Source organism: Haliotis rufescens, unplaced genomic scaffold, assembly GCF_023055435.1.
Source record: "Haliotis rufescens isolate VD_foot unplaced genomic scaffold, xgHalRufe1.0.p SCAF_3, whole genome shotgun sequence".
NCBI lineage: Eukaryota > Metazoa > Mollusca > Gastropoda > Lepetellida > Haliotidae > Haliotis > Haliotis rufescens.
This window is the reverse complement of record NW_025964001.1, coordinates 63491185-63516217: the sequence shown is the minus strand read 5'-3', so window position 1 is coordinate 63516217 and position 25033 is coordinate 63491185. Positions and strand designations below refer to the sequence as shown.

The following is a 25033-nucleotide window of genomic DNA, read 5'->3' as shown; positions in this document are numbered from 1 at the left end:
TCGGGTTAGAATAGTTCTCTAAACAAACAACGCCCACCCCATAGGGATCCCGGGTTACAATAGTTCCCCAAACAATCCACGTCCACCCCGAAAGGATTCCGGATTAGAATAATTCTCCAAACAAACAACGTCCAACCCTTAGGGATTCCGGTTTAGAATAGTTCCCCAAACAATCCACACCCACCCTGAAGTGATTCCTGGTTATATTAGTTCCACCAAACAAACAGTCCCGACCCACCCCGTAGTGATTCCGGGTTATATTAGTTCCACCAAACAAACAGTCCCGACCCACCCCGTAGTGATTCTGGGTTATATTAGTTCCACCAAACAAACAGTCCCGACCCACCCCGTAGTGATTCCGGGTTATATTAGTTCCACCAAACAAACAGTCCCGACCAACCGCGTAGTGATTCCGGGTTATATTAGTTCCACTTAAACAAACAGTCCCGACCAACCCCGTAGTGATTCCGGGTTATATTAGTTCCACCAAACAAACAGTCCCGACCAACCCCGTAGTGATTCCGGGTTATATTGTTCCACCAAACAAACAGTCCCGACCAACCCCGTAGTGATTCCGGGTTATATTAGTTCCACCAAACAAACAGTCCCGACCAACCCCGTAGTGATTCTGGGTTATATTAGTTCCACCAAACAAACAGTCCCGACCAACCCTGAAGTGATTCCGGGTTATATTAGTTCCACAAAACAAACAACCCACGCCCACCCCGTAGTGATTCCGGGTTATATTAGTTCCACCAAACAAACAGTCCCGACCAACCCCGTAGTGATTCCGGGTTATATTAGTTCCACTTAAACAAACAGTCCCGACCAACCCCGTAGTGATTCCGGGTTATATTAGTTCCACCAAACAAACAGTCCCGACCAACCCCGTAGTGATTCCGGGTTATATTGTTCCACCAAACAAACAGTCCCGACCAACCCCGTAGTGATTCCGGGTTATATTAGTTCCACCAAACAAACAGTCCCGACCAACCCCGTAGTGATTCTGGGTTATATTAGTTCCACCAAACAAACAGTCCCGACCAACCCTGAAGTGATTCCGGGTTATATTAGTTCCACTTAAACAAACAGTCCCGACCAACCCCGTAGTGATTCCTGGTTATATTAGTTCCACCAAACAAACAGTCCCGACCAACCCCGTAGTGATTCTGGGTTATATTAGTTCCACCAAACAAACAGTCCCGACCAACCCTGAAGTGATTCCGGGTTATATTAGTTCCACTTAAACAAACAGTCCCGACCAACCCCGTAGTGATTCCGGGTTATATTAGTTCCACCAAACAAACAGTCCCGACCAACCCTGAAGTGATTCCGGGTTATATTGGTTCCACCAAACAAACAGTCCCGACCAACCCCGTAGTGATTCTGGGTTATATTAGTTCCACCAAACAAACAGTCCCGACCAACCCCGTAGTGATTCTGGGTTATATTAGTTCCACCAAACAAACAGTCCCGACCAACCCTGAAGTGATTCCGGGTTATATTAGTTCCACCAAACAAACAGTCCCGACCAACCCCGTAGTGATTCCGGGTTATATTAGTTCCACCAAACAAACAGTCCCGACCAACCCCGTAGTGATTCTGGGTTATATTAGTTCCACCAAACAAACAGTCCCGACCAACCCTGAAGTGATTCCGGGTTATATTAGTTCCACAAAACAAACAGTCCCGACCAACCCCGTAGTGATTCCGGGTTATATTAGTTCCACAAAACAAACAACCCACGCCCACCCTGTAGAGATTCCGCGTTAGAATAGTTCAACCAAACAAACAATCCACGCCCACCCTGTAGAGATTCCGCGTTAGAATAGTTCAACCAAACAAACAATCCACGCCCACCCTGTAGAGGTTCCGCGTTAGAATAGTTCAACCAAACAAACAATCCACGCCCACCCTGTAGAGATTCCGCGTTAGAATAGTTCAACCAAACAAACAATCCACGCCCACCCTGTAGAGGTTCCGCGTTAGAATAGTTCAACCAAACAAACAATCCACGCCCACCCTGTAGAGGTTCCGCGTTAGAATAGTTCAACCAAACAAACAATCCACGCCCACCCTGTAGAGATTCCGGGTTAGAATAGTTCAACCAAACAAACATACCACGCCCACCCTTTAGAGATTCCGGGTTAGAATAGTTCAACCAAACAAACAATCCACGCCCACCCTGTAAGGACTCCGGTAAGACCAGTTCAACCAAACAAACAACCCACGCCCACCCTGTAGAGATTCCGGGTTAGAATAGTTCAACCAAACAAACATTCCACGCCAACCCCGTAGGGATTCCAGGTTAGTAAAGCCCCCCAACAGACGAACAAACAATGCACACCAACCATGCTCTATCCACGTAACACACTGATTGATCAATGTCTGCGTATTTACAAACACTATTCACACGAACATTATTTTGTTGTGAGCGCGAAATGACTGCATTCGACCAACAACACTGCAAGCACTAAAGACTATTGTGAGAGCCAGGTATGTAACAATATCCAGAGCATTTTGTTGCGGGTCGTCAACCTGTCGCCTATTTACCTTCATATATGGGCACCTCGGGTCTCGTTGACAAACGACGTCACATGTAGTTGTCTTCATACATGTTTGTATGTACTCGAATGACACCTCAGGTTAATCCATGCAGACTAACACGTTATACATTAACGACAAGAGTGTTAATCCATATGTTGCGACGCACGTAAGCTAAAGCTGCATTAACATTATAAGAATGCGTTTGAAACGGACAATATTCCCTTATATATCCAATGTTAATGGCATAATATTGTATTTACAATGTTACTTTTATATTAAAATTTAGAGGTTGGAAAAATTGCTCAATGTGTCAAGGTAAATAGTCATAATACCAATATAATGTAATAATTACCACATATGAATTTGTCAATGATTCTATTATTTTACACTCCCCCCCCAAAAAAACAAACAAAAAAAACAACAACAAAACAAAAAAACAACAACATTTTGCAGAAAGAGCTTGTGCGGGTCTCCGTTTCGATTCGTTATGATACTGGCATTCTTCTATTTTTTCTGGCATTTTTCTACCAAACAACTACATCTTCGTTTTCTTCACTTGAATATTTTTCAGATATGTTTTCACCAATGGATTCGCGATGCTGTCAGGGAGCATTCATTAAGTCTTCCTATCATTCCGACTGGCCATGTCTTTGGTCTCCATCAATATTGTGATACATTAGAAATATCCCCTGTAATGAATGTCTCATTGCTACAGCATTAGCTTCCGAGTCGAGTCAATTAGTCTCCATCAAAGCGTTGAATAATTCACTGAGCTGATCGCTCAATCAGTAACACTATCAGGCTAAAGCTACCATGCCAGTACCTTCAAGGACTCAGACATTCCAGGATTGACGTCTTTTGGCGATATTAGTGTACGCCTGATAGTATCAGAAAGTCTTTTCAGGATTATGGAATCACATTGTCTGTTTAACGCCGAACTCGACAATATTCCGCCTATATGGCGGTCTGTAAATAATAATGTCCTGAGCAGAAAGTCCAGTGATTGACATCATGAGCACCGACCTAAGCATGGGATACAATGGGATGCCTCTACCAAGTCAGCGTGTCTGACCACCCGATCCTACTCGCGCCTCTTAAGAAAAAACGCAGGTTGCTGAAGACCTATTCTACCCTGGACTCTAACTTGAGGGTATGGTTATGTAAATACCTTTCTGATAATGGAAAGCGTTTTATCGCTTTTATTGAAAGATATGTTGCCTTGTTAAATATACCTCTGAAATACCACATCCCTGTTTCATTGGAAATATACTTGATTAGTAGTTTAGTGAGTACCAAACGCACACATATTGCTATTTCTATTCCATATATATATTTACGATATGGAAACACGCGAAGATTTTGTTAGGTATCGATTCCCAAATTGAAACAATATGTTAACCTAGAAATCTCTACGTAAAAGAACTCATTGTGAAACCAACAAATGGTATACAATTGACAATTATATTACAAAATTAACTAGGTTTACAAATCAATAAAATAACTGCACAGCAATTACAATGGTAGTACACAATCGAGTGGTAGTATAATATCCAATGGCAGTTTATAATATGATGACAATGGTCAGTATCAAGTACAAAAATACAGTGGTGATAGCAAAGGTCAGTGATAATATTATATTCAACCAGCGGCGACAGTGGTCAAGCTTCCGAGAAAAGCAAAGGCAGAGAATCCGGGGTGATGAGTGATCTTCACACGAAAGATGGTCTTGATGTAATCAAATGTACTAGCTACTGGAATATCTACATCATCATGTGCCATCACAACATAGAAATATTCTACACGTTTCTATAACACTCTCTCTCAGTCCACGGTATACCGAACGTTTACACATAGCACTAGCATCTAAATAATATTATAGTAATTTCCTCAAAACTGCTTACATTAAAAAGTATAACATTCCTGACAACTAACCACTGTCCAAATACAATGCAATGTGCTTCTACCGAATCTAAACAGAAACAATGTAATACAGTTACAATCATTGTTTAACAATAAAAATACACAGCCATATAACAGTCTAAAACTATGAATCGTATAATAATCGAAATTTAAGACTTTTTTTCTCTCACTGTAATAAGTATAGAAGCTGCATAGTAATATATGCCGCGCGAACCCCTTGTATTATGCAGAGCCAAATGATTTGTATCCATGTATGTTTACAGAAGTCCTCACACATCGAGAACACCTTATTATATTGGGAACACCAGGCGATTGTCAATTGAGCAAATACGCATCACATCGATGTATGCAGGTTACCAGAAGTACTTCCTGTTAGGTGACAAGCCTGGTTCCCTGGGTATGCTGTGCTGGCGCTACAGTGTAGCGCCAGCGCAGCATACCCAGGGAGCCAGGCTACTAAGTGACCTCATTTGCATATTTATTAATACGAATATAAGATGGTTAATCGTATCCATAGCACTGTCCATTATATGAAATTACCATTTATATTTGGTGAAGAAGTTCATGCGACGGCCCGACCATATGCCACAGTTATATGATGAAGTTTGTTGGATAAAAGAATTAATGAATATATATTGTACTGACAGAGCGATATTCGTGTCATCGTGTATGAAAAAAATTTACTTTGGCAATTTAGGCGACGGCGACGGTAAAATAAATCATTCAGAAGTCACGCAAAACTACAATACATGTTTATTGGATAGAGGAATATACGCAGGCCATTAGTTGATGAAAACTCGCTTTTATACAACTATTCATCTGTCATCGACAATGAAGACCAGGAAGTAATTTACTTCGGTAATTGTGGGCCGACCATTTATATTCTGAGAGGCGAGGGCGCTGTTTTTTTGTCTGGAGATAAGATATGTTTCAGCTACAGCCGCAACACCATATATTTTCTTAATTTAAACAACTGGCCTAAATATTTTTTTTTAAAGAAAAACACCTTGGAACAATATAATTTTTGTGGCAGACTTTTTCATTTTCAATAGTCTGTAGCACAATTAAACTCCCTACATTTCAAAGCCTTTACGTGTGCAAAATATTTACAAGCTCTGTCGTGGCTTGTGGTCATGAAATATATGCAATACAATGCATTACGCGATTGAGGCTTACCGATATGGGCGAAGACCCGTGAAGATCGTGGGTAGAATAGGTCTTCCCCAATACAACCCATGGTTGTCGTGAGAGGCGACAGTTGCATGTCGTAAGAGGCGACTAACGGGATCGGGTGGTCAAGTTCGCTGACTTGGTTGATGCATGTCATCGTATCCAAATTGCGTGGATTGATGCTCATGATATCAATCACTGGATTGTGTGGCCCAATATCTATTATGTACAGACCGCCGTCATATAGCTGGAATATTGCAGAGTGCGGCGTTAAACAACAAACAAACAATAAAGGTTCAACGCAAGAACATAATCAGATTTCTGTGGGCGTAAAAGGCAAAATATTGATGAACTTTACATGAATGGATCAGTACAAATCAGTGATGACACCAGGTGTTCGCGAAAAGGGTATACGTGTTTATGAGTTTATGTTGGGTTTAACACCGATTTGAAAAAGAACAACGTTCCCGTTATATCACTGCGTGTCGGCTTATTGTGGGAGGAAAACCCGAAGTGATGCATGTCATGTTTACCAATGTTGTGATCACGGGCATCATTGTGACTAAACAAAGATACTGGGATTCAAACCTTAGATCATAGAATCCTAACACACCAAAGGGAGGCAACTCTGCAAAAACGATGTGTTGCTTCCTAGCTGAATGAGCTACCCTTTTCCCCACGACTAGTAAAAGAAACTTTTCCAGCATATATAAAATAAAACAAAAAGGATTTAGGAAACCAAGCGTTACATCTATTCATTTATTTTGTTTTTAATCTACATAATTCTGACAAACAAGTGGTATTCCTCATAGAATATGAGCTCGAATCGAAATCTGTATGTCAATGATATTGACAACGTACACATTTACATCATAAATATACCCTCTCGTTAAACAGTGAAGGATCACTTTCCTTAATGAACCTATTAAGTCAATACACAATTACTGAAATATACCGGCATTGAACTACTTCCGCTATACAGAGTAAATATTGGGGGAGAGGAGTGAATCAATGTAACGAGGAGTTCAGGTTGATATTGATGATGATATAAGTATCCCAACGCCGGCTTGGGAATTATAGTAAGTGACGCTTTCATACCATGAGTTCGGGGTCTGCAATACTAACTAACAATTTATATCCAATATGAAGACGCTCAAACTACACATCGAAGGACCTGTTTCACCTTCTGGACACTTTATTCCGATTTAATTTTTATTGCTCAGTATTCCTCTTAATACCGTTTGCCATCCGTGTGTGTGTGTTGAGAGAGAGAGAGAGAGAGAGAGAGAGAGAGAGAGTGAGAGAGAGAGAGAGAGAGAGAGAGAGAGAGAGAGAGAGAGAGAGAGAGAGAGAGGAGAGAGAGAGAGTGTTGGGAGGGGCGCGGATGCCGAAGAATTTAAAACGATTTGTTTCATTTTCATAGATAGTCAGCCGTATCAACAAACTTTTGATGTCATAAAGATCACACGGTGCTTGAACTAAAGTCCTGAACTTTCATCTTATGATGCAATCGAGTTTCCCAAACTATGTATTCCGTTTCCCGGCAAGTGATCATTTTATCATATTATTAACCATGGTTATCAACTCAATATAAGGTACTTCCGGTTTGAACATGTTTGAACTGCTCGGATTTACAAAATCAAAACTCGGGAATTTAACCAAGAAGTTCAACTGAAGTATATCGATGCCCTGAAATCATTCAAAAATGGTCACACAGCAAATTCCTTTCCCCTGATTTACCCACATGAAGTTGGAAATGAAAGAGACCAGTGAAACCTCTCATTTGTTTCAAATTTAGCTCTGAGCAAACGGAATCAGATTAAAAACAATATATCAACATGTCACAAGAGGGAGGACTTCAACTTTCCAATAGTTACATGTACCTTAATTAGTGTCGAGCAATACTCCAGCAGCCCCAACCTTAACGTCCACACTTCACGGCTTTTGAGGTACAATCGAGTACGCCCTTTCTACCAAGATTTTCAAGAGCGCCATACGACTCTTGCTCAAAACAGGGCTAGACTTTAACAAATGTTTTATGGTAGATATGTGAAAGTCATTTCCTAATTTGGAACATCAGTGACCCAAATGATGTCCGATGCAATTCTTTATTCTGACTTGTTCCATATGATCCCGTATTTGTTCATGTGAACACTTGACTTGCCTTTGCATGTGTTTGTGACGGGTACCATCGGTGGAGCAGTATACGCATGGACACATGCTTGTGATATAGTCGGAATTGTACAATGGCGTCTGGTTTCAACGGAGATTGCTTACCACTATGGGAAAGTTCGGCCGTCAGCATATGATGCTTGTCGGTTTGACGAAACTACGAACCCTTGAAAACATTTTTACGAAGTCTGACCATAAAAAACAAAGTCTGATCCAGATTAAAATCTTAGAAGCCCAGAGACATAAACCAGTTGTAAAGAACAAGGTTTAGTCATTTCGTAGTATCGATCTTGGTCGACTGGAATAATGTCTAAGAAATCTTGCTGTTGCATCTTGGCAACCAATAAGAACACTGTTGTATGACAGGCTTGTAATGGTGCCAGGTAGAACCAAGAATTGGTTTTGTTAGTCAGCCAACAAATTCAATAACGCTTCTGCAGCAGCACCTATTGTCCGGCACCATTGACGACTGCAACGGCCTCGCCTGGCGTATTGTAGCTATTTGTAGGAACTCGAGTGATGTGTATGTGTGGGTTGAGCGAGGCCTATTGTAGTGGACATGAAAGCAAAAAACATGTAATTGATGTATTACAGTATTTTGTAATAAACCGGTCACCGTGCCTATTTAGTTTGGTGCTGGTAACTCATTGTCCTCGTAGAATAATGGATCTGGTCGGGGTTCTGATGCCATATGCTCGTATGGAAAATTCTGCAGTGTAGAGAGTAAGCAATACCCAATGTGTACACGTGATCGCCTTTAGGCGCTTAATGGGCGAGAATTCTCATTGTGACAAACTTTTGATTTAATGCTTTTGATTACTGTTGATTTGGTTTATATTGGGAATGTAGGGTATTTTGTTATTCTCTTCTCTCGAGGATTACGGAGGACAATGGAGGTTGTTTGTGCCTAATGATGAAATTATTCTTCAGTCGTAATTCAGAGTAATCGCTATTGTTCGCTATTGTTCCTTACTTCTATTTGGTAAAAGATGTAGGGGGATGTGGGTTATGTGTGCACAGAGGTAGACGGAGAATAGAAGCGAATCTGCTCTAATGACATTAGTTCATGGCACGCCATCTATAGTTGTTCACAGCGTACTGATACGACATCAGATGATCACAAAACGCTTCACAAAGAATCAGAACTGTGTAATGATAAGGTGAGGTGAAATTGGGTTTAACGTCGCGTCCAAGATTATTGCACTTATATAGTGACGTACATGCACGTCTGTGTGTGTGTCTGCTTGTACTAGTCCGGACTGATGTCGATTTATAGTGCTAGCTCACTGAGATACCATGCCGCAGTTTAACACGAATACCCCACTCAGACACAGTATACTGTATCCCAGCCGACAATCCTTGTTTTAGCCCCTTAATGTCGAGCGCTAAACAGGGTAACAACAAGTATGACGCGGCCGGGGATCGAACCCCGGACCTTCCGCTCTCTCGAACGCTCTACCTGTATACCATGAGTGAGTTAGTGAGTGAGTGAGTGAGTGAGAGAGTGTATAACGATCCTTTGAAAAGAATTGCGTTTATCTCACGACGTCCTTAGATTTATCATCGGGCGATGCGGTTGAAATATGAAAGTGATTATCACATGTACATTCAATAACATACGTCTGTGGGCTTTAGTGCAATTACCTGCAAACAATCAAATGATCTTTTTTCAATCTAACGGAATTCTCTGTTTACTGCATGTGTGGAGATCTTTTCAAATAGCCGAGCGTGACCTTCACGTACCGTTATTCTGTTCTGTCAGCGAGAATCGATTGCATGAGGAATCCATTTGCTAGTGAAACCATAACAAACGACTCTTGGGGCTTCAAGATTGGAAAATGATGAAATATTATTTGATAGAACTCATCGTTTTCTTCTTCCAAGTAACCAAACTTCCTTTGATAATATTGATTCAGTCTCCCTGAATGGCAGTCGTTAGAAGTATGCTTTTTCATGCGTTTTTTCAGATGCCAAGTTGTAACAGTGATCTGGGGAACAGTTACTGTTTTGTTAAACTTGAGTGTGTCAACCTTATGCCTTGTTTTGATCTGAGCTTTTGACGTCAACCATCATGTCTTGAAATATTTGACTTTACAGCTATAGTTACGGTGCGTGTCTGCCATCAATTCAAATTAAGGGGATTGCAGGCTGGACGGGTTCGTAATGTTTAATGCGGTGAGCGGGCGGTTTCAACCGTAGAAAAGAAGGCAAGCTCCATCCCAGCACGTGCCACCTTCGTTATCCTCCAGGTGGCATTTGTTTGTTTGTTTGTTTGTTGTTTAACGTCGCACTCAGCAATATTCAATATATGACGGCGGTCTGTAAATAATCGAGTCTGGACCAGACAATCCAGTGATTGACATCATGAGCATCGACCTACGCAATTGGGATACGCTGACATGCATCAAGCAAGTCAGCAAGCCTGACCACCCGATCCCTTTAGTCGCCTCTTAAGTCACGCACGGGTTGCTGAAGACCTATTTTTACCCGGATCTTGACGGATACTCCAGGTATCAACCCCAAAGGGCAGTGAACATGTGTGTGTGTGTGTGCGTGCGTGCGTGCGTGCGTGCGTGTGTGTGTATGTGTGTGTGTGCGTGCGTGTGCGTGCGTGTGCGCACGTGTGTGTGTGTGTGTGTGTCTGTATTAGTGTCACTGAAGTCAGTTGTGAAAACATTTTTCACACAAGAATGTTCTTTCGTTTGTTTAAGATTAGTTCTCCCTTAAATTCTCACCCACTAACTACATGGCTAGTATAATTAAATCGAATCTTAAATTGACAAACAAACAAGAAATATAAGAGGAAAGAAACGTATTTGGCGTCACGACAGTCCTCGCAAGCTTTTAAAGCACATCTGTGACGTCATTCTATTGTTTGAACGCTCCATTATTTTTCAGGAATGGAGAGTTGCTTGTCAACTGTACATTATCTTGAAGCAGCATTTGAATTTTTCAAATATTTTCAACTACAGAATATATTGTCAAAGTGTAAAAGTAGGGATGAGTTTTAAGTAGGGGAATATCCTCGTAACTCTCCTATCCTAAAAAATAATGGGCCTCGGCCCCTGCGGGGCCTCTGCTCCATTATTTTTAAGGAATGGAGAGTTACTCGTACATTCCCCTTTACGGTTGGGAGCTCAACAGCAGGGTTGTATCTGCCTGGCACAGTCGGGAGCTGGGAGAGCTCCGAGCAGGGGCTATCGCTGTGGTGAGTTTTGAGCCGTCGGGAGACGTAGACCAAATTAAATAATCTGGTCATTGGTGTGGTGGTCCTCTCTGGTGGTCAATACTCTCAATGGTATCCACACCGTGATCTCCCGGTTCTATTTGAGTGGTATTTAAAGACAACAATAATACTAACAATAATAAAAATTGACCTTGAACTTATTGCCAATGGAGGATCCACACTATAAAAACAGATTCTCCTTGTCGAGTCCTTTTCTAATGATATCGGCTTGTCCTTTGGGCTCGACAAATGCAACATTCTTCATCTGAAACGTGGCAAGGTAGAAGAGCGAGGATCAGTCAGTTTAGTTGGAGGAGGAGTTATTGACCATCTCGTGGAAGGTCAGGCCTAGCATTAGGGATGCAGATTAGGGACAAACTCCAGAATGCCCATATCAAGGAAAAACTTCGGGCAGAGTACAAATGTAGACTGAAGAAAATCTGGAGTTCAGAGCTGAACGCTCGCAACAAAGTAAAAGTCACAAATACTTATGCTGTACCCGTCCAATTAAAATAATAAAAGACAATTTATATTGGCTCATGTTTCCACTCGGGGGCATGTTTAAAGCGCTATTATTTCCCCGGTCACTGGATCAGTGTGCACTCAAGAATCATTCTCAGCTCCCTGGGGAGTATCCAACCCAAGCTGTCTGTTAGGCGCCAAAGAAGGTAAACAACCACATTGCCATCTCATCTTACCGGGTACCCATTTACTGCCGGGTCACATTTCGAACAAAGTCATTTGAACAAGGAGACGCCACATGTGGTACATGTGCTTCAGTGTGGGGCAGGACCGAAGCCCTAGAAACTCTCAGGAGCCTAGCTGCCGAAACGTGGTCACCCATCCAAGGACTCACCGCGACCGACGTTGCTCAGCTTCATCTGATTTTGACCTGTGCGCTGTGCACAGGACCACGAGCTGCCACACATTCTTTCCGAATGCCCACGTGGGACAATGGGGGAACAATGTGAAGAGAGTGTCGGTGATGAAATGAGATGAGTCTGAAGGGTCAAAATAAGTTTGAATTACGAAAATTAGAAAGTGGCTGCTTTCAAATAAATGCCACAAGTTCAACGTTTCAACGAATGTGGAATCGAAATTCGCCACTTTCTATTCCCACCGTGGAATAAACGGGATACTGACTACGATGGAAAACAATATTCATTCTCTCTCTCCGTCCATTTGAATCGCATTGACGATACCCCGGGGGGCTTTCGGAACAGTCTACAATCACACACCAATGTTAATGGGCAAATATCCACGGATCTGATTCTAGCCGGGGCAAGGGTATCTCCTCACATTTAATAGCCTGGGGGATCTGTGATGTTGGTTTGAGTCGGAATAATTCTTAGCGTTTCGCACATTTATTACACACTATCTTTCAGACCACCCAGTCTGTCCAGTGAACGATCCTGTGTGTTACCGATAGACACATTCTTTTCCAATAATCCGCTAGAGTTATGTCCCTTAGGCGTTTCGGGATCCTATGATCATGGGCTTGAATACAGATTCACGTTCGATTTGTCAGCGCCATCTGCTTTTGGTTTCTGCAAATTGGGAAACGTGATCACTTAAGCCGAGGCTACTGAAATAGTGCTCGATATGGCGTTAAACACACTCACTCACTTACGGCTGTTCGATAACAGAATTTATTACCTACGTGGGCAAACATATCGGGGTTTATAAAAACCATATGTGCCCTTGGGTCATATCACGTCTCGAGACAACAGCGTATTGTTTCCGTCATCCGGACGGCATTGTCGACGTCATTCGATTCTTATTCTGACGTGAGGTCGGAATGACGTCACACTAGAAACGATGTCATGGCTGAAGATTGTTGACGTCATTCGACAAATTGTGGTTTCGCTGTGGTTGCGACTTGCTGTCCCTAAAGGTAAACACTAAAATTCGCCTCTGTATGTAGAAATCTTATTCGGTAATAAATAGAACACGATATTGTTATATTATAGAACACGAATACAATATACTCTATCCCTTTCCGATTTACGAGATTTGCTGATATTTCACAGATCATACTAGTCCTTCGCCATGACTGCAGTACATGATGCGGCTGAAAACAATACTCACTCAGCCGACTCAAAGCTTATGAGTGAATGAATCAGTATGGTTCTACGCCGCTTTTAGCAATATTCCAGCAATATCACGACGGGGGACACCAGAAATGGGCTTCACACATTGTACCCATGTGGGGAATCGAACCCGGGTCTTCGGCATGACGGACGAACGCTTTAACCACTAGGCTACCCCATCGCCCAAACCAAATCAGAAGAAGAAATATTCTTTCGAAGACAGTCTTTTTAGTCTAAGATCATGCCTGAGCCCAAAGTTTTTGTTTCAGCTGGCTGACGAACGAGATGAGTTTGGTGTGCCGCCTGTCATCATTGCTCTGCAGCAGTACCAGGAGGACATAGTGCGCCACCTGGTGGAGGCAGGAGCAGACGTCAACATTCAGGAAACGAGAAATCTCAGAACACCTCTACATTACGCACTGTACACAAAAAAGTTGAAGATACTAGAATTCCTATTGGGGTAGGTGTTCCATTGTGCTAGTGTTAACTTGAATTCCCATTGGGGTAGATGTTCCATTGCGAGAGTGTTAACTTGAATTCCTATAGGGGTAGGTGTTCCATTGCGCGAGTGTTAACTTGAACTCCTATTGGGGTAAGTGTTTCATTTCGCGATTGTTAACTTGAATTCCTATTGGGGTAGGTGTTCCATTGCGCGAGGGTTAACTTGAATTCCTAATGGGTGGATGTCCTTTTGCGCGATTGTTAACTTGAATTCCTATTGGGGTAGGTGTTCCATTGCGATAGTGTTAACTTGAATTCCTATTGGGGTAAGTGTTCCATTGCGCGAGTGTTAACTTGAATTCCTATTGGGGTAAGTGTTCCATTGCGCGATTGTTAACTTGAATTCCTTTTGGGGTAGGTGTTCCATTGCGCGAGTGTTAACTTGAATTCCTATTTGGGTAGGTGTTCCATTGCGCGAGTGTTAACTTGAATTCCTATTGGGGTAAGTGTTCCATTGCGCGAGTGTTAACTTGTATTCCTGTTGTGGTAGATGTCCTTTTGCGCGATTGTTAACTTGAATTCCTATTGGGGTAGGTGTTCCATTGCACGATTGTTAACTTGAATTCCTATTGGGGTAAGTGCTCAATTGCGCGAGTGTTAACTTGAATTCCTTTTGGGGTAGGTGTTCCATTGCGCGATTGTTAACTTGAATTCCTCTTGTGGTAGGTGTCCCATTTTGCGGTTGGTAACTTGAAATCCTTTTTTGTTGGTGTCCCATTTCGCGATTGTTAACTTGAATTCCTATTGGGGTAGGTGTTCCATTGTGCGATTGTTAACTTGAATTCCTATTTGGGTAGAAGTGCAATTGCGCGCTTGTTAACTTGAATCCCTATTGGGGTAGATGTCCTTTTGCGCGATTGGTTACTTGAATTCCTAATGTGGTAGGTGTTCCATTGCGCGAGTGTTGACTTGAATCCCTATTGTGGCAGGTGTCCCATTTCGCGATTGTTAATTTGAATTCCTATTGGGGTAGGTGTTCCATTGTGCTAGTGTTAACTCGAATTCCTAATGGGGTAGGTGTTCCATTGCGAGAGTGTTAACTTGAATTCCTTTTTTTTGTAGGTGTCCCATTTCGCGATTGTTAACTTGAATTCCTATTGGGGTAGGTGTTCCATTGCGCGAGTGTTAACTCGAATTCCTATTGGGGTAGGTGTCCCATTGTGCGATTGTTAACTTGAATTTCCTTTGGGTAGGTGTCCCATTTCGCGATTGTTAACTTGAATTCCTATGGTGGTAGGTGCCCCATTTTGCGAGTGTTAACTTGAATCCCTGTTTGGGTAGGTTCCCAATTTCGCGATTGTTAACTTGAATTCCTTGCTGGTTGATCATTGCATGATTGATTCTTTGTAATTCCTCGTTGGTCAGGAGGACCATTGCAGGCATTAGTTCCATTTGTTGTTGGCATTAGTTCCACTTAATGTATGTTGCTCATTGTACGATTGCAAACTTCTCTCTAAAATAAATCTATTTGACGCATATATTGACTATTAATGTAAATTGTATCGCGAAATGAGGTCACCATTTCTATTGAGGACAGTAATGGGTTATATGTGCGAGGAACCCTTATGGCATATTGCCTATGGTGGAGCTCGGCGTCAATTATTGCTATGTGACACCGGTCTAATGATTTATACCAGTTTATATGAGCATTAAAACAACATATTACCATGCCCATTTTGTGCACGAACTCGCATGGCAATATTGACTCGATGGAATAACGATTTTCCGTAGCGGTAATGAGAGTATAAGGTCTGGTTTGGAAACACTTGGAGAAACCTACTGAGCGAGTGTCATTGTGCGCTAATCAATTCATCGCCATACAGAGATGATGATATCAGCGACAGCATCTCCCATTAGTCTCGACCACGGCCCCCCCAAAAGTCTTACATCTGAGGATGATGATATATAGTTTGGTTCGGAGGCTGTCATTTGGTATGCTAACCGGATTTTACTTGTCATTAAGTGTTCGGAAGATTTTGAAGATACATACATTTTGATGAGGAGGATTTCCAAATGGATTAGGGCACAGTGACATTGACACAGCTGGCGTTTTTTCTTGTGCTTTCTTGGACAATGTGGGTGTATATAAGAGTCACCGTTACGTATAATTATCGACATCCTGAAGCTGAGATGCAGCTGCTACGCATCATATGACCTCTCATCAGCATGGTGTGTATATTTGATAGGCGTAAACGATTTCATCTTCCCAAAGCAAGTTTGTCAACTGACTATAAAAGTCCAGTTTCCAACCTTGCCGAACGAAGCTGGTATTTTGGCTGGACTAACGAATCTATGCGTAGTCCAATCAAAATCGGGTAACGAAATCGACATCCGGTTCGTAATCAGCCGTGTTGATTTCAGTCGATTGCAGGATTTGCATAGCATGGCTACCACTAACTCGGCTTCAACAGATATTTTCCAAATCTTTTCATGTTTTTAATCAAGGTGCTCACGTGATTTGATGCACTTCGCGAAGAAAGACCCGTTTTATGACCATGTAGATTTTGATTATCGATCAGATTGGCTTGCCCCTGAGCCGCCATTTTGTTTGAAGCAAATGCAAGTGATATGAGAGGTGGAATCTGATTTGTCAATAGGAGGGACATAGAAGGGACATAATTTGTAATAGCCTCTGGTGGCGCTTCGATCGAGCCCAGCGATTCCAGCCGATTTCGACAAGGATGGAAACTGGACTTTTACTGTCCGTTTACTCCCTTGCCTCGGGAAGATGAAATGATTTAGATTTAGCGCCGCTTTGAACACTGTTTCAGTTTAATCACGACCTGTCAATATGCATGTCTTAGACGTTTACCACTGCATACACCCACGGGTATTGTTCCGATTCCAAGAATCAGAATGAGAGCAATTCTAGGATTCGAACACCTGATCATATGATTCTAGAGGACATAAGGGACGTAACTCTCCACAGGGGAATGCTGTATATTACACGGCTTATCCGCCCTTGTCGCGCTGATAGGACTGAGTCGCAGACGGAGCAGCTATCGGTAGATCGCATCTCGCGGGATCTCGCCTTGCTCGTTAACGTAGATGACTATTTGTGTCACAGGTCTTGGACATTAAGGCGGTGTCCTTATGTCGAGAGTATTATTATTCTCATTCTTGTAATTCGTAAGATTCTTGTCAAATGTCCCTCAAGATCGCCTAGATTAAGGCTCTGTTTAAATAGCTTGACATTTCTAGGACTTAAGTCAAGGATTGATTTATAATTTCCGTTCACATTAAAGGCTTTTCGCTTCGAGATGAACGTGGGAAGTTGTCATGGAGACAAGAATGCTTGTGAGACCTAGTTGCACGCATATGTACCCTATCACGGATCACATATACATTGTAGCATTAACTGGGATATCACATTCGGCCATCATGAAGACCGGTTAGTTGTAGTTGGTAAAGTGATGGCGCGTTTGTAACAGCACGAACCAGTCTAGCTGAGATTAGACGAAGCTGGTCAGTGAGAATGATTAGTACGGTTGCAGACACACCAAAGCGTCTTGTAACCCCACATATTGAGGTATTTTTCATTTCAGGGTCCAATTTGTTGAAGAATGTTTTGTCATGTAAGGTGTGACGTGTCAATTACAAAGAAGGACTATTCAGTAAAACCTCTTTCACTCAAAATATTCGGGACAAGCAAACGTATGAGCTATGCGTCCATTGAGTCAAGCGGGGTGCCCACAGTAAAAAATAAGGATTCTGCTGCGATCAAAAAGTTGTATTATCTTATAATTTTAAATATATATATATATACCAACTCAAATTGACACGCTCTATTAACTATTCGGGGCTGTTGGGGTAGCCTTGTGGTTAAAGCGTTCGCTCGTCACTCCGTGTTCGATTCCACACATGGGTACAATGCGTGAAGCTCTTTTCTGGTGTCCCCCGCCGTGATACTGCTGGAATATTGCTAAAAGCGGCGTAAAACCATACTCACTCACTCACTCACTATTACCTCTTCCATATCTTTTCTTAGTCACAATCCGGACCTGACGAAAACTGACCATCGAGGGACCACGATAGTCCACCGGTCCAGTGCAATACGAGACAAGCAGTACCTGGAGGCGGTCGTGAGGCTGAGCAAGGCTCCTCCAGACTCTCTGTGGAGGATGGCGGACGAGGAGGGCAACACCGCCGTCATGTTGTCGTGCCAGAACGACAACTACGACCAATTAGTCATCCTTCTGGAACAGGGGGTAGGTGTCAATGCAGACGAACGATGACAACATAGACGGGTTGCTTTGATGTCAGAGTTTTTTTTAATGTGAACGTGTGGATTCAATGCTCTGTCGTTTTAGGACGAACGAAACATGATTGTGAATACAGTAAATGATTTGTTCCAAAATGCCAAATGCTAGGTGATTATTTTAGGAATGGTGGTGTTTGATATTGGTGAATGTTGCCTTTGATCGTCAGAAGTTGCGTTCGTTATTTGCGGGTGAAGATGGTGTTTGTACTTAGGAAAAAACGGTGTTTGATTTTACGGATGGCGTTGTCAGTAGGGAAGATGATGTTTTTAGAGACAAGATGGCATTGGTTTGTACGGACAAGGGTATTTATGCGTAGGGAAGAAAGCGTTGTTTATACGGAAGATGGCATTGGTTTGTACGGACAAGGGTATTTATACGTAGGAAAGATAGCGTTGTTTATACGGAAGATGGCATTGGTTTGTACGGACAAGGGTATTTATACGTAGGGAAGATAGCGTTGTTTATACGGAAGATGGCATTGGTTTGTACGGACAAGGGTGTTTATACGTAGGGAAGATGGCGTTGTTTATACGTAGGGAAGATGGCGTTGTTAATACGGAAGATGGCGTTGTTTATGCGGAAGATGGCGTTGTTTATACGGAAGATGGTATTGAATTGTATGGACAAGGGTGTTTATACGTAGGGAAGATAGCGTTGTTTATACGGAGGATAGCGTTGTTTATACGGAAGATAGTATTGAATTGTATGGACAAGGGTGTTTATACGTAGGGAAGATAGCGTTGTTTATACGTAGGGAAGATAGCGTTGTTTATACGGAAGATAGTATTGAATTGTATGGACAAGGGTGTTTATACGTAGGGAAGATAGCGTTGTTTGTGGGGAAGATGGCCTTTGAACGTAGGGAGGCGAAATATGATCGTCTGAACATGATATTTGATCATTTTGTACGAATATTGAATAAGCATTGAATGTACAGAGGAAAACTGTTCGATCTTAAGGGAAAGGCATTTTTCGATCGCCGCTGAATGTACACGCATCGTACAGAGAGTCGTGTTGGTTAGAGGTTTTATGGCTCAATTGAGATCAGCGTCCACAATGATGGCTTAATATAAAACGATAACAACTAAGATCCATTCGTAAATTATCGATAACCATCGAGAACTTGTCTTACTGAACAATGTTTTTCAGATCCCGATAAAGTCTAGAGGTTCATTTGTGTATTGTAATTTTATACACGGGATCTGTCGATATGGGATAACCGACAAGGAAATGTCACATAGCTGTTCCAGGTCAGGAAATGTCGATCACATTAATCGTAAACCATGTTCGAGGAAATCGTAGATTACTGATAACAAATTTCTTGCGTAATTTCGATTTCTTGTATTGACGGAGCTAAATACAACGTATCCCCCGCAACGTTGAGTGACGCGCCCTCCCCACGTGACACATTACGATAGATGATAGATCGGGCTGAGGCTTTTTCATACATTAATTTACGCATAAGAAAGGCAGAAATGTCAAATGCTACCAAACACATTTTATATGTATTATTTACGAATACATAAAACATAGAATAGATGCTCATTCCATTTCCCGAATGTATATAGATCTTGTAAAAATGCGAAACTATTGAGCATTATGTATATTTATCGATAGTTTTTTGTTTTTGTTTTGTTTTATAAAACAAAAATCTAAACAAATATATTGCTGGAGTTGACATATCGATTCACGACTGGTTATTATACCCCGCCACGAAGTGGAAGGGGGATAAAGGGAAGGGTGCTGTCCGTCCGTCCTTCCGTCAAGTTAAAAAAAATGAGTTATATCTTGGCCAAACTTGGCACATAGATAGGTCTAATGGTGAACAGGTGCCTTTTGATGGTTTAGGGTGTTATGTTTCGAGTTTCCATGGCAACGACTTTGACTTAGAAATGACGGTATGGGGTGGGTGGGGAAGAATGGGGTCTGACTGGTCCATGAGTAGGGTTTTATTAAGGTAATATCCCCTAACGATATTGTGGTAGCATCACCTAGAATGCAACTCACGCGTTGTGCCTACGTGGGGATTCGAACGAAGGTTTCTGGGTGACGAGCGATCACTTCAACCACTATGCTACATCATCCCCCAGCATACATTGCTCACCTGGGTGGGAGAAATACCATCAGCTACAGCTTAAGGAACCTATATTTCCCATTTGCTAGATGTATGTACAGATTATTTTAATCTCATGGAAAGACACAATTTGCTAACAGCTATCCTTTTCAATGAAGGTTTCCCGTAGGCCCGAGGCTGACAGATTTGTTCTCGGGCAGTTTTAAAATTCAGCAAAGCCTTACGGCCTACAGTTTATTTACAGTTTGTTTACGTAATTATTTATGAAGCATTATTGCAATTATGTGATAAACATAACTGTCATATTTATAAACAGTAAGGTTAGACCTTTCAAATGGCGTATGATATGTAGTAGCATAGATATTTTACAAGCTGATAATATCCTGATAAATGTACGCTTCATCTATCACCACCAAGTCTCTGGGAACTCGATGTGAAAGCAGTAAAAGATTCTGCTTGACTGGTTGTAGTTTGTAGTTTATATTGCGAGGGTTTGTCTCTCTGCTTCAGCTAAAATGTTTGGGCCTACAGTTTTTCCACTCGGCCTACAGTTGCTCCACTCGGCCTACAGTTTTTCCACTCGGCCTACAGTTTTTCCACTCGGCCAACAGTTTTTCCACTCGGCCTACAGTTTTTCCACTCGGTCTACAGTTTTTCCACTCGGCCAACAGTTTTTCCACTCGGCCTACAGTTTTTCCACCCGGCCTACAGTTTTTCCACTCGGCCAACAGTTTTTCCACTCGGCCTACAGTTTTTCCACCCGGCCTACAGTTTTTCGACTGGGCCAACAGTTTTTCCATCCGGCCTACAGTTTTTCCACTCGGCCTACAGTTTTTCCACTCGGCCTACAGTTTTTCCACCCGGCCTACAGTTTTTCCAACCGGCCAACAGTTTTTCCATCCGGCCTACAGTTGTTCCACTCGGCCTACAGTTGTTCCACTCGGCCTACAGTTTTTTTAAATGTGCTGTCCCTTAAGGCTCTCAGTTTACTCTGCGGAGTTTCAGACAGTGAAGGATTGTATATTTCCAGAACATTACCCAATTCGTTAATCCGGACACTTATTATTCCGGACTAATTAAACGGGAAGGTACTGTCCAGTTTAACGAGGTTCCACTGTATGTGAACAGAGATATATAATCAGACAACAGTCTCGTACATAACTCCCATCTGAGTCTCTGGTGCTCCATGCCTGACAAACTAGACGTGTTCTCATCAGTAACGGGGGGCTGCACTCTTCCTGTCAATGAAATTGACAATCAGTGACATTACTAGACCCTGGACAGGATCGGGAGACCTTGTAGAGTAGTGCGACGGCCACTACTATTGATCGTTACCATATCTTACAAAAGCAATTGTTATGGAAACTGATGGAACGTACATGGGGGCAGATGTTGCTGCAAGATGCGAGTGCCATGAAAACGAAATGACATGCAGCATCCGACAGCGCCCCAGACAACACGGTAAATTAATAATGGTAGGTAGAATTACCCAGTGGGACAATGAGTAGTGTCTTGTAGAAGCTGTACATAGCGACGGGGTTTGCACTGCCAGAGTATCAGACACCTATACTCGGGTAGTAGGGCTGTACTTTTTTGGATAGAACTGTTAATTGTCTTTTAGCCAGTGAACAACAATACTTACTGATTTTACTCTCATCTCGGTCCATACGAGCACATTTCGCCTTTCCTACATTCAAAGGCCATCTTCCCCACAAACAACGCCATTATTCCTACGTACAAATACCCTTGTCCGTACAATTCAATACCATCTTCCGTATAAACAACGCTATCTTCCCTACGTACAAACGCCCTTGCGATAGCTCCTGTACTTAGATACTTTATCACAGACTTAAGCAGGTCGTAGCTAAGATGGCTTTGTGGAGCGTGACCCTGAACTTTCAACTCAGGTTTATGGCGGGGCGCGTCCGTCTGTCTGTCTGTCCATTCGTCCATCTGTCGTAAACTCTTTTACATATTCGACATCCCCTCTGAAGCCCCAAGGGCTTAGATCCCAGCTGTGGTACCTCTAAAACGTTCTCATACAATTCCGATCTGATCTTAAACATGGCAGCCATACTGAAAATACCATTTTGTCCGTTACAAGTGCACCAATTGAAATTTGGTATGTGGTTTTTGGAATGCATTTTGAAATTGCCACTCTTTGACCCTCTATTGAGACTGTTATTCGTATATCAATGAGGAAACACTTAAAAATGGGCGATGCATCGCTCAGTACAAACTTATGTTACGTTTGTTTTGGACATAATCTTCTTTAGACTTGTGGGGTCTTTCTGATTTAATGAGGGGGCACGGGTGTCCCGATTCGCTGTGACGAGTTGCGTCCCTTTGGCACGCCAGAAACCTCTGATTGTGGATTCGAATCCAGGTTCGCCCCTATATTTCTAGGTTTGTCAGCACCATACCCGTACTCGTGGATTTCACCGAAGTGGTAGACGTCTGAGATCTGCATCACTTCGGGCTTTCCTCCCACATTAAGCTGACACACCATGATGTGACAGGAATACTGTTAAAAGCCGCGTTAAACCCAACTCACTCACTCACTCACTCACTCACTCGATACTTGTAACTTTAATGATCCCCAGGGCTTTGAATCAAAGACACCGTCACATTGGTTTAAATACACTTAGTCTAAAAACCCGAATACAAATGTTGTTTTATGCTTAGCGTGTCTAATATTCACAAGCCTTTACCATGCTGCAGGCGACGGTATCCGACCATGACAAGTACGGACGAACAGCTTTACACCACTGTGTGGAGAATACGGAAACAGAATGTGCGGAGCTCCTTCTTCAAACGGACACCTCGTTATTAAACACGCCGGATAAGGAAGGTCTCACTCCTCTGCATATGGCCGCCATTACCGGAAACAGCAACTTTCTCCGTCTGCTGCTAAAAAAGGGCGCGAATCTGACATGTCGTGACCAGGAAGGGCATACAGTGGTTCACTGGGCAACAGGTGGGTATTATAATAATGGTGAGTAGATTAGACACCACGTGATGTGCAGACGCTCGGGTACTTGCATTGTGACGTCACGGCATGCTGAATGAGACTGTCTGGGCACACATTCGGACCCGATCGGCATGTTCCGCTACTACGCCGGGAAGCACGGAGAAGTGGTGTTGCAATCGCATGGTTTCACTGTAATGGAGTTTGTATACTGTACATCCGTTTATAACAGAAAGGCTAGTGTTACAGATCTTAACAGAAATAAGGTTTATACTTAATTGGAAAATCGACAACGGAAGAAGTTTCAACGGTTACGCAAGGTTCATGTCTACAGCAAGGTTGTGTCACGTGGTTAGACACGTGAACGAAACGAATTCCAAAATGGATTCTTCTCGGTTATAGCCGAGGTCCTTCGAGACTAAGACGTTCCGATTGACTCGGTACAGTCCGTCTGTAAGCGGAGTGGAAAGGTTCCAGATTTTGTAATGGTCTACATTATACAAAGGAGAGTATGGAAAAGTTGGCACAGAGGAAAGATAGATTCACAGATAAATTATTTGTTCATTGTGCCTTTTATGGCGACCACAATGAGGGGATAAATGGCGACCCCAATGCCCTGATGTCCTCCATTCAAGCATACACATGATTAGTGACATTATATTGTACAGACCTTTAAGTGTGTACATTGATCGATTGTCCCTGAAAACATTTAGTTCGCAACGAAAAGGTAAATATGTCATGTTTACTGAAGCAGCAAAACATGTTGCTTTTCAAGACTGAATAATCAACGATATTGCATTTTACACTATTTTGTTCTCGACATTAAACATTGATATTGTTACCAGAGCGTGATGATCGGTATGATCTGATAACATTCTTATAACACAATATAGAACAGTTGTTACAACCTTCTGCCATGGCAACCATTTGTGATGACTTTTACACTGTCAGTATTCTAGAATTACCAGAATTTGTTTCTTGTGTTTTGTTTTTGTATTGTCGAAGATGGTAGTTACCATAGTAACGCATGAAGTAGCCACAACATGCCTTTCGCACCTATATATATAATATTAAATTCCTCAACAGTCTGAATATATCGCCTTAGCCGCATATTGAAGCGCTTTAGAAGTCACGTTAGTCAGGGCATGTTCATCTTCGATATTCAAGGTATTTTATCTACCTTCTATTTGAATAAATACCCTGAAGTCATTCGCAGCTTCGTTTTGTAAGTGACGTCATCCGTTCATTTTTCTATCAGCAAACCAAATCTCTCTTGTTCATGAGCTTGAATTCAACAACCAGTCAAAATAGCTACCTGAATGAGAGTTCGAAACAAATCTAATTTCAAAATTGTTCTCTCGAGTATTTAGGTATGAGGTAGGAAGTCCTATCCTATCAGGCGTTTCCAGATGTATATGTGACTGAAGCCAATTTCTGGTGTCCGCTGTGAAGTCCTTTTCTGGTGTTCCCCGCCGTGATATTGCTGGAATATTGCTAAAAGCGGCGTAAAACCAGACTCACTCACTTGTTTTGACACGGCATGCGTCAAAGTGTCATGTGTCTAGTGGGGGCACGGGTAGCCCAGTCGTCTAAGGCGCCGCGACTCGTTGTGCAGAGTTGCGTCCCTTGGGCACGACAGAAACCTATGATTGTGGTTTCGAATCCCGGTTCGCCTCGATTATGTTTCTAGGTTTGTAAGCACGGGTATCACGGAAGTGGTAAACGTCTGAGACCTGCATCACTTCGTGCTTTCCTCTGATATTAAGCTGACACGCCGTGATATAACAGGAATACTGTTAAAAGCGGAGCTAAACCCAACTCACACACTCATGAGTTAAGTACTGGTGATATTACCGCTTGTTTCTACGTGAAAGAACGAGGAATTTGATTGGACAGATTTATATAGGAGTTCATTCGAACCTGACTCAAAACGAAGCATAGGCGGCAACAGGGTATTTATAATGATAGAATGAGATACAATCTCCTGGCACACCGAGGATGGGGCTTGTACGTATTTGATTGCTCGTATGTCTTTCAACAGATAGGGGAACTCTGTGCAGGGGTATTAATGGTAAGAGTCTGAACACCGGGTGTTGATGCACT

The 25033-nt window shown here is 42.4% G+C and overlaps 1 protein-coding gene across 1 annotated transcript in view; it reads left to right on the top strand.

Annotated features, from left to right (window-relative positions):
* The window catches only part of LOC124132379 (inversin-B-like), a 75291-nt gene that overhangs the window by 13528 nt on the left and 36730 nt on the right, over window positions 1-25033 (top strand). Inside the window, exons 3-5 of the mRNA XM_048403265.1 lie at window positions 13395-13585; window positions 17615-17834; window positions 22684-22939. Coding sequence (XP_048259222.1) covers window positions 13395-13585; window positions 17615-17834; window positions 22684-22939 — 667 coding nt within the window. The remainder of the gene's footprint in view (window positions 1-13394; window positions 13586-17614; window positions 17835-22683; window positions 22940-25033) is intronic.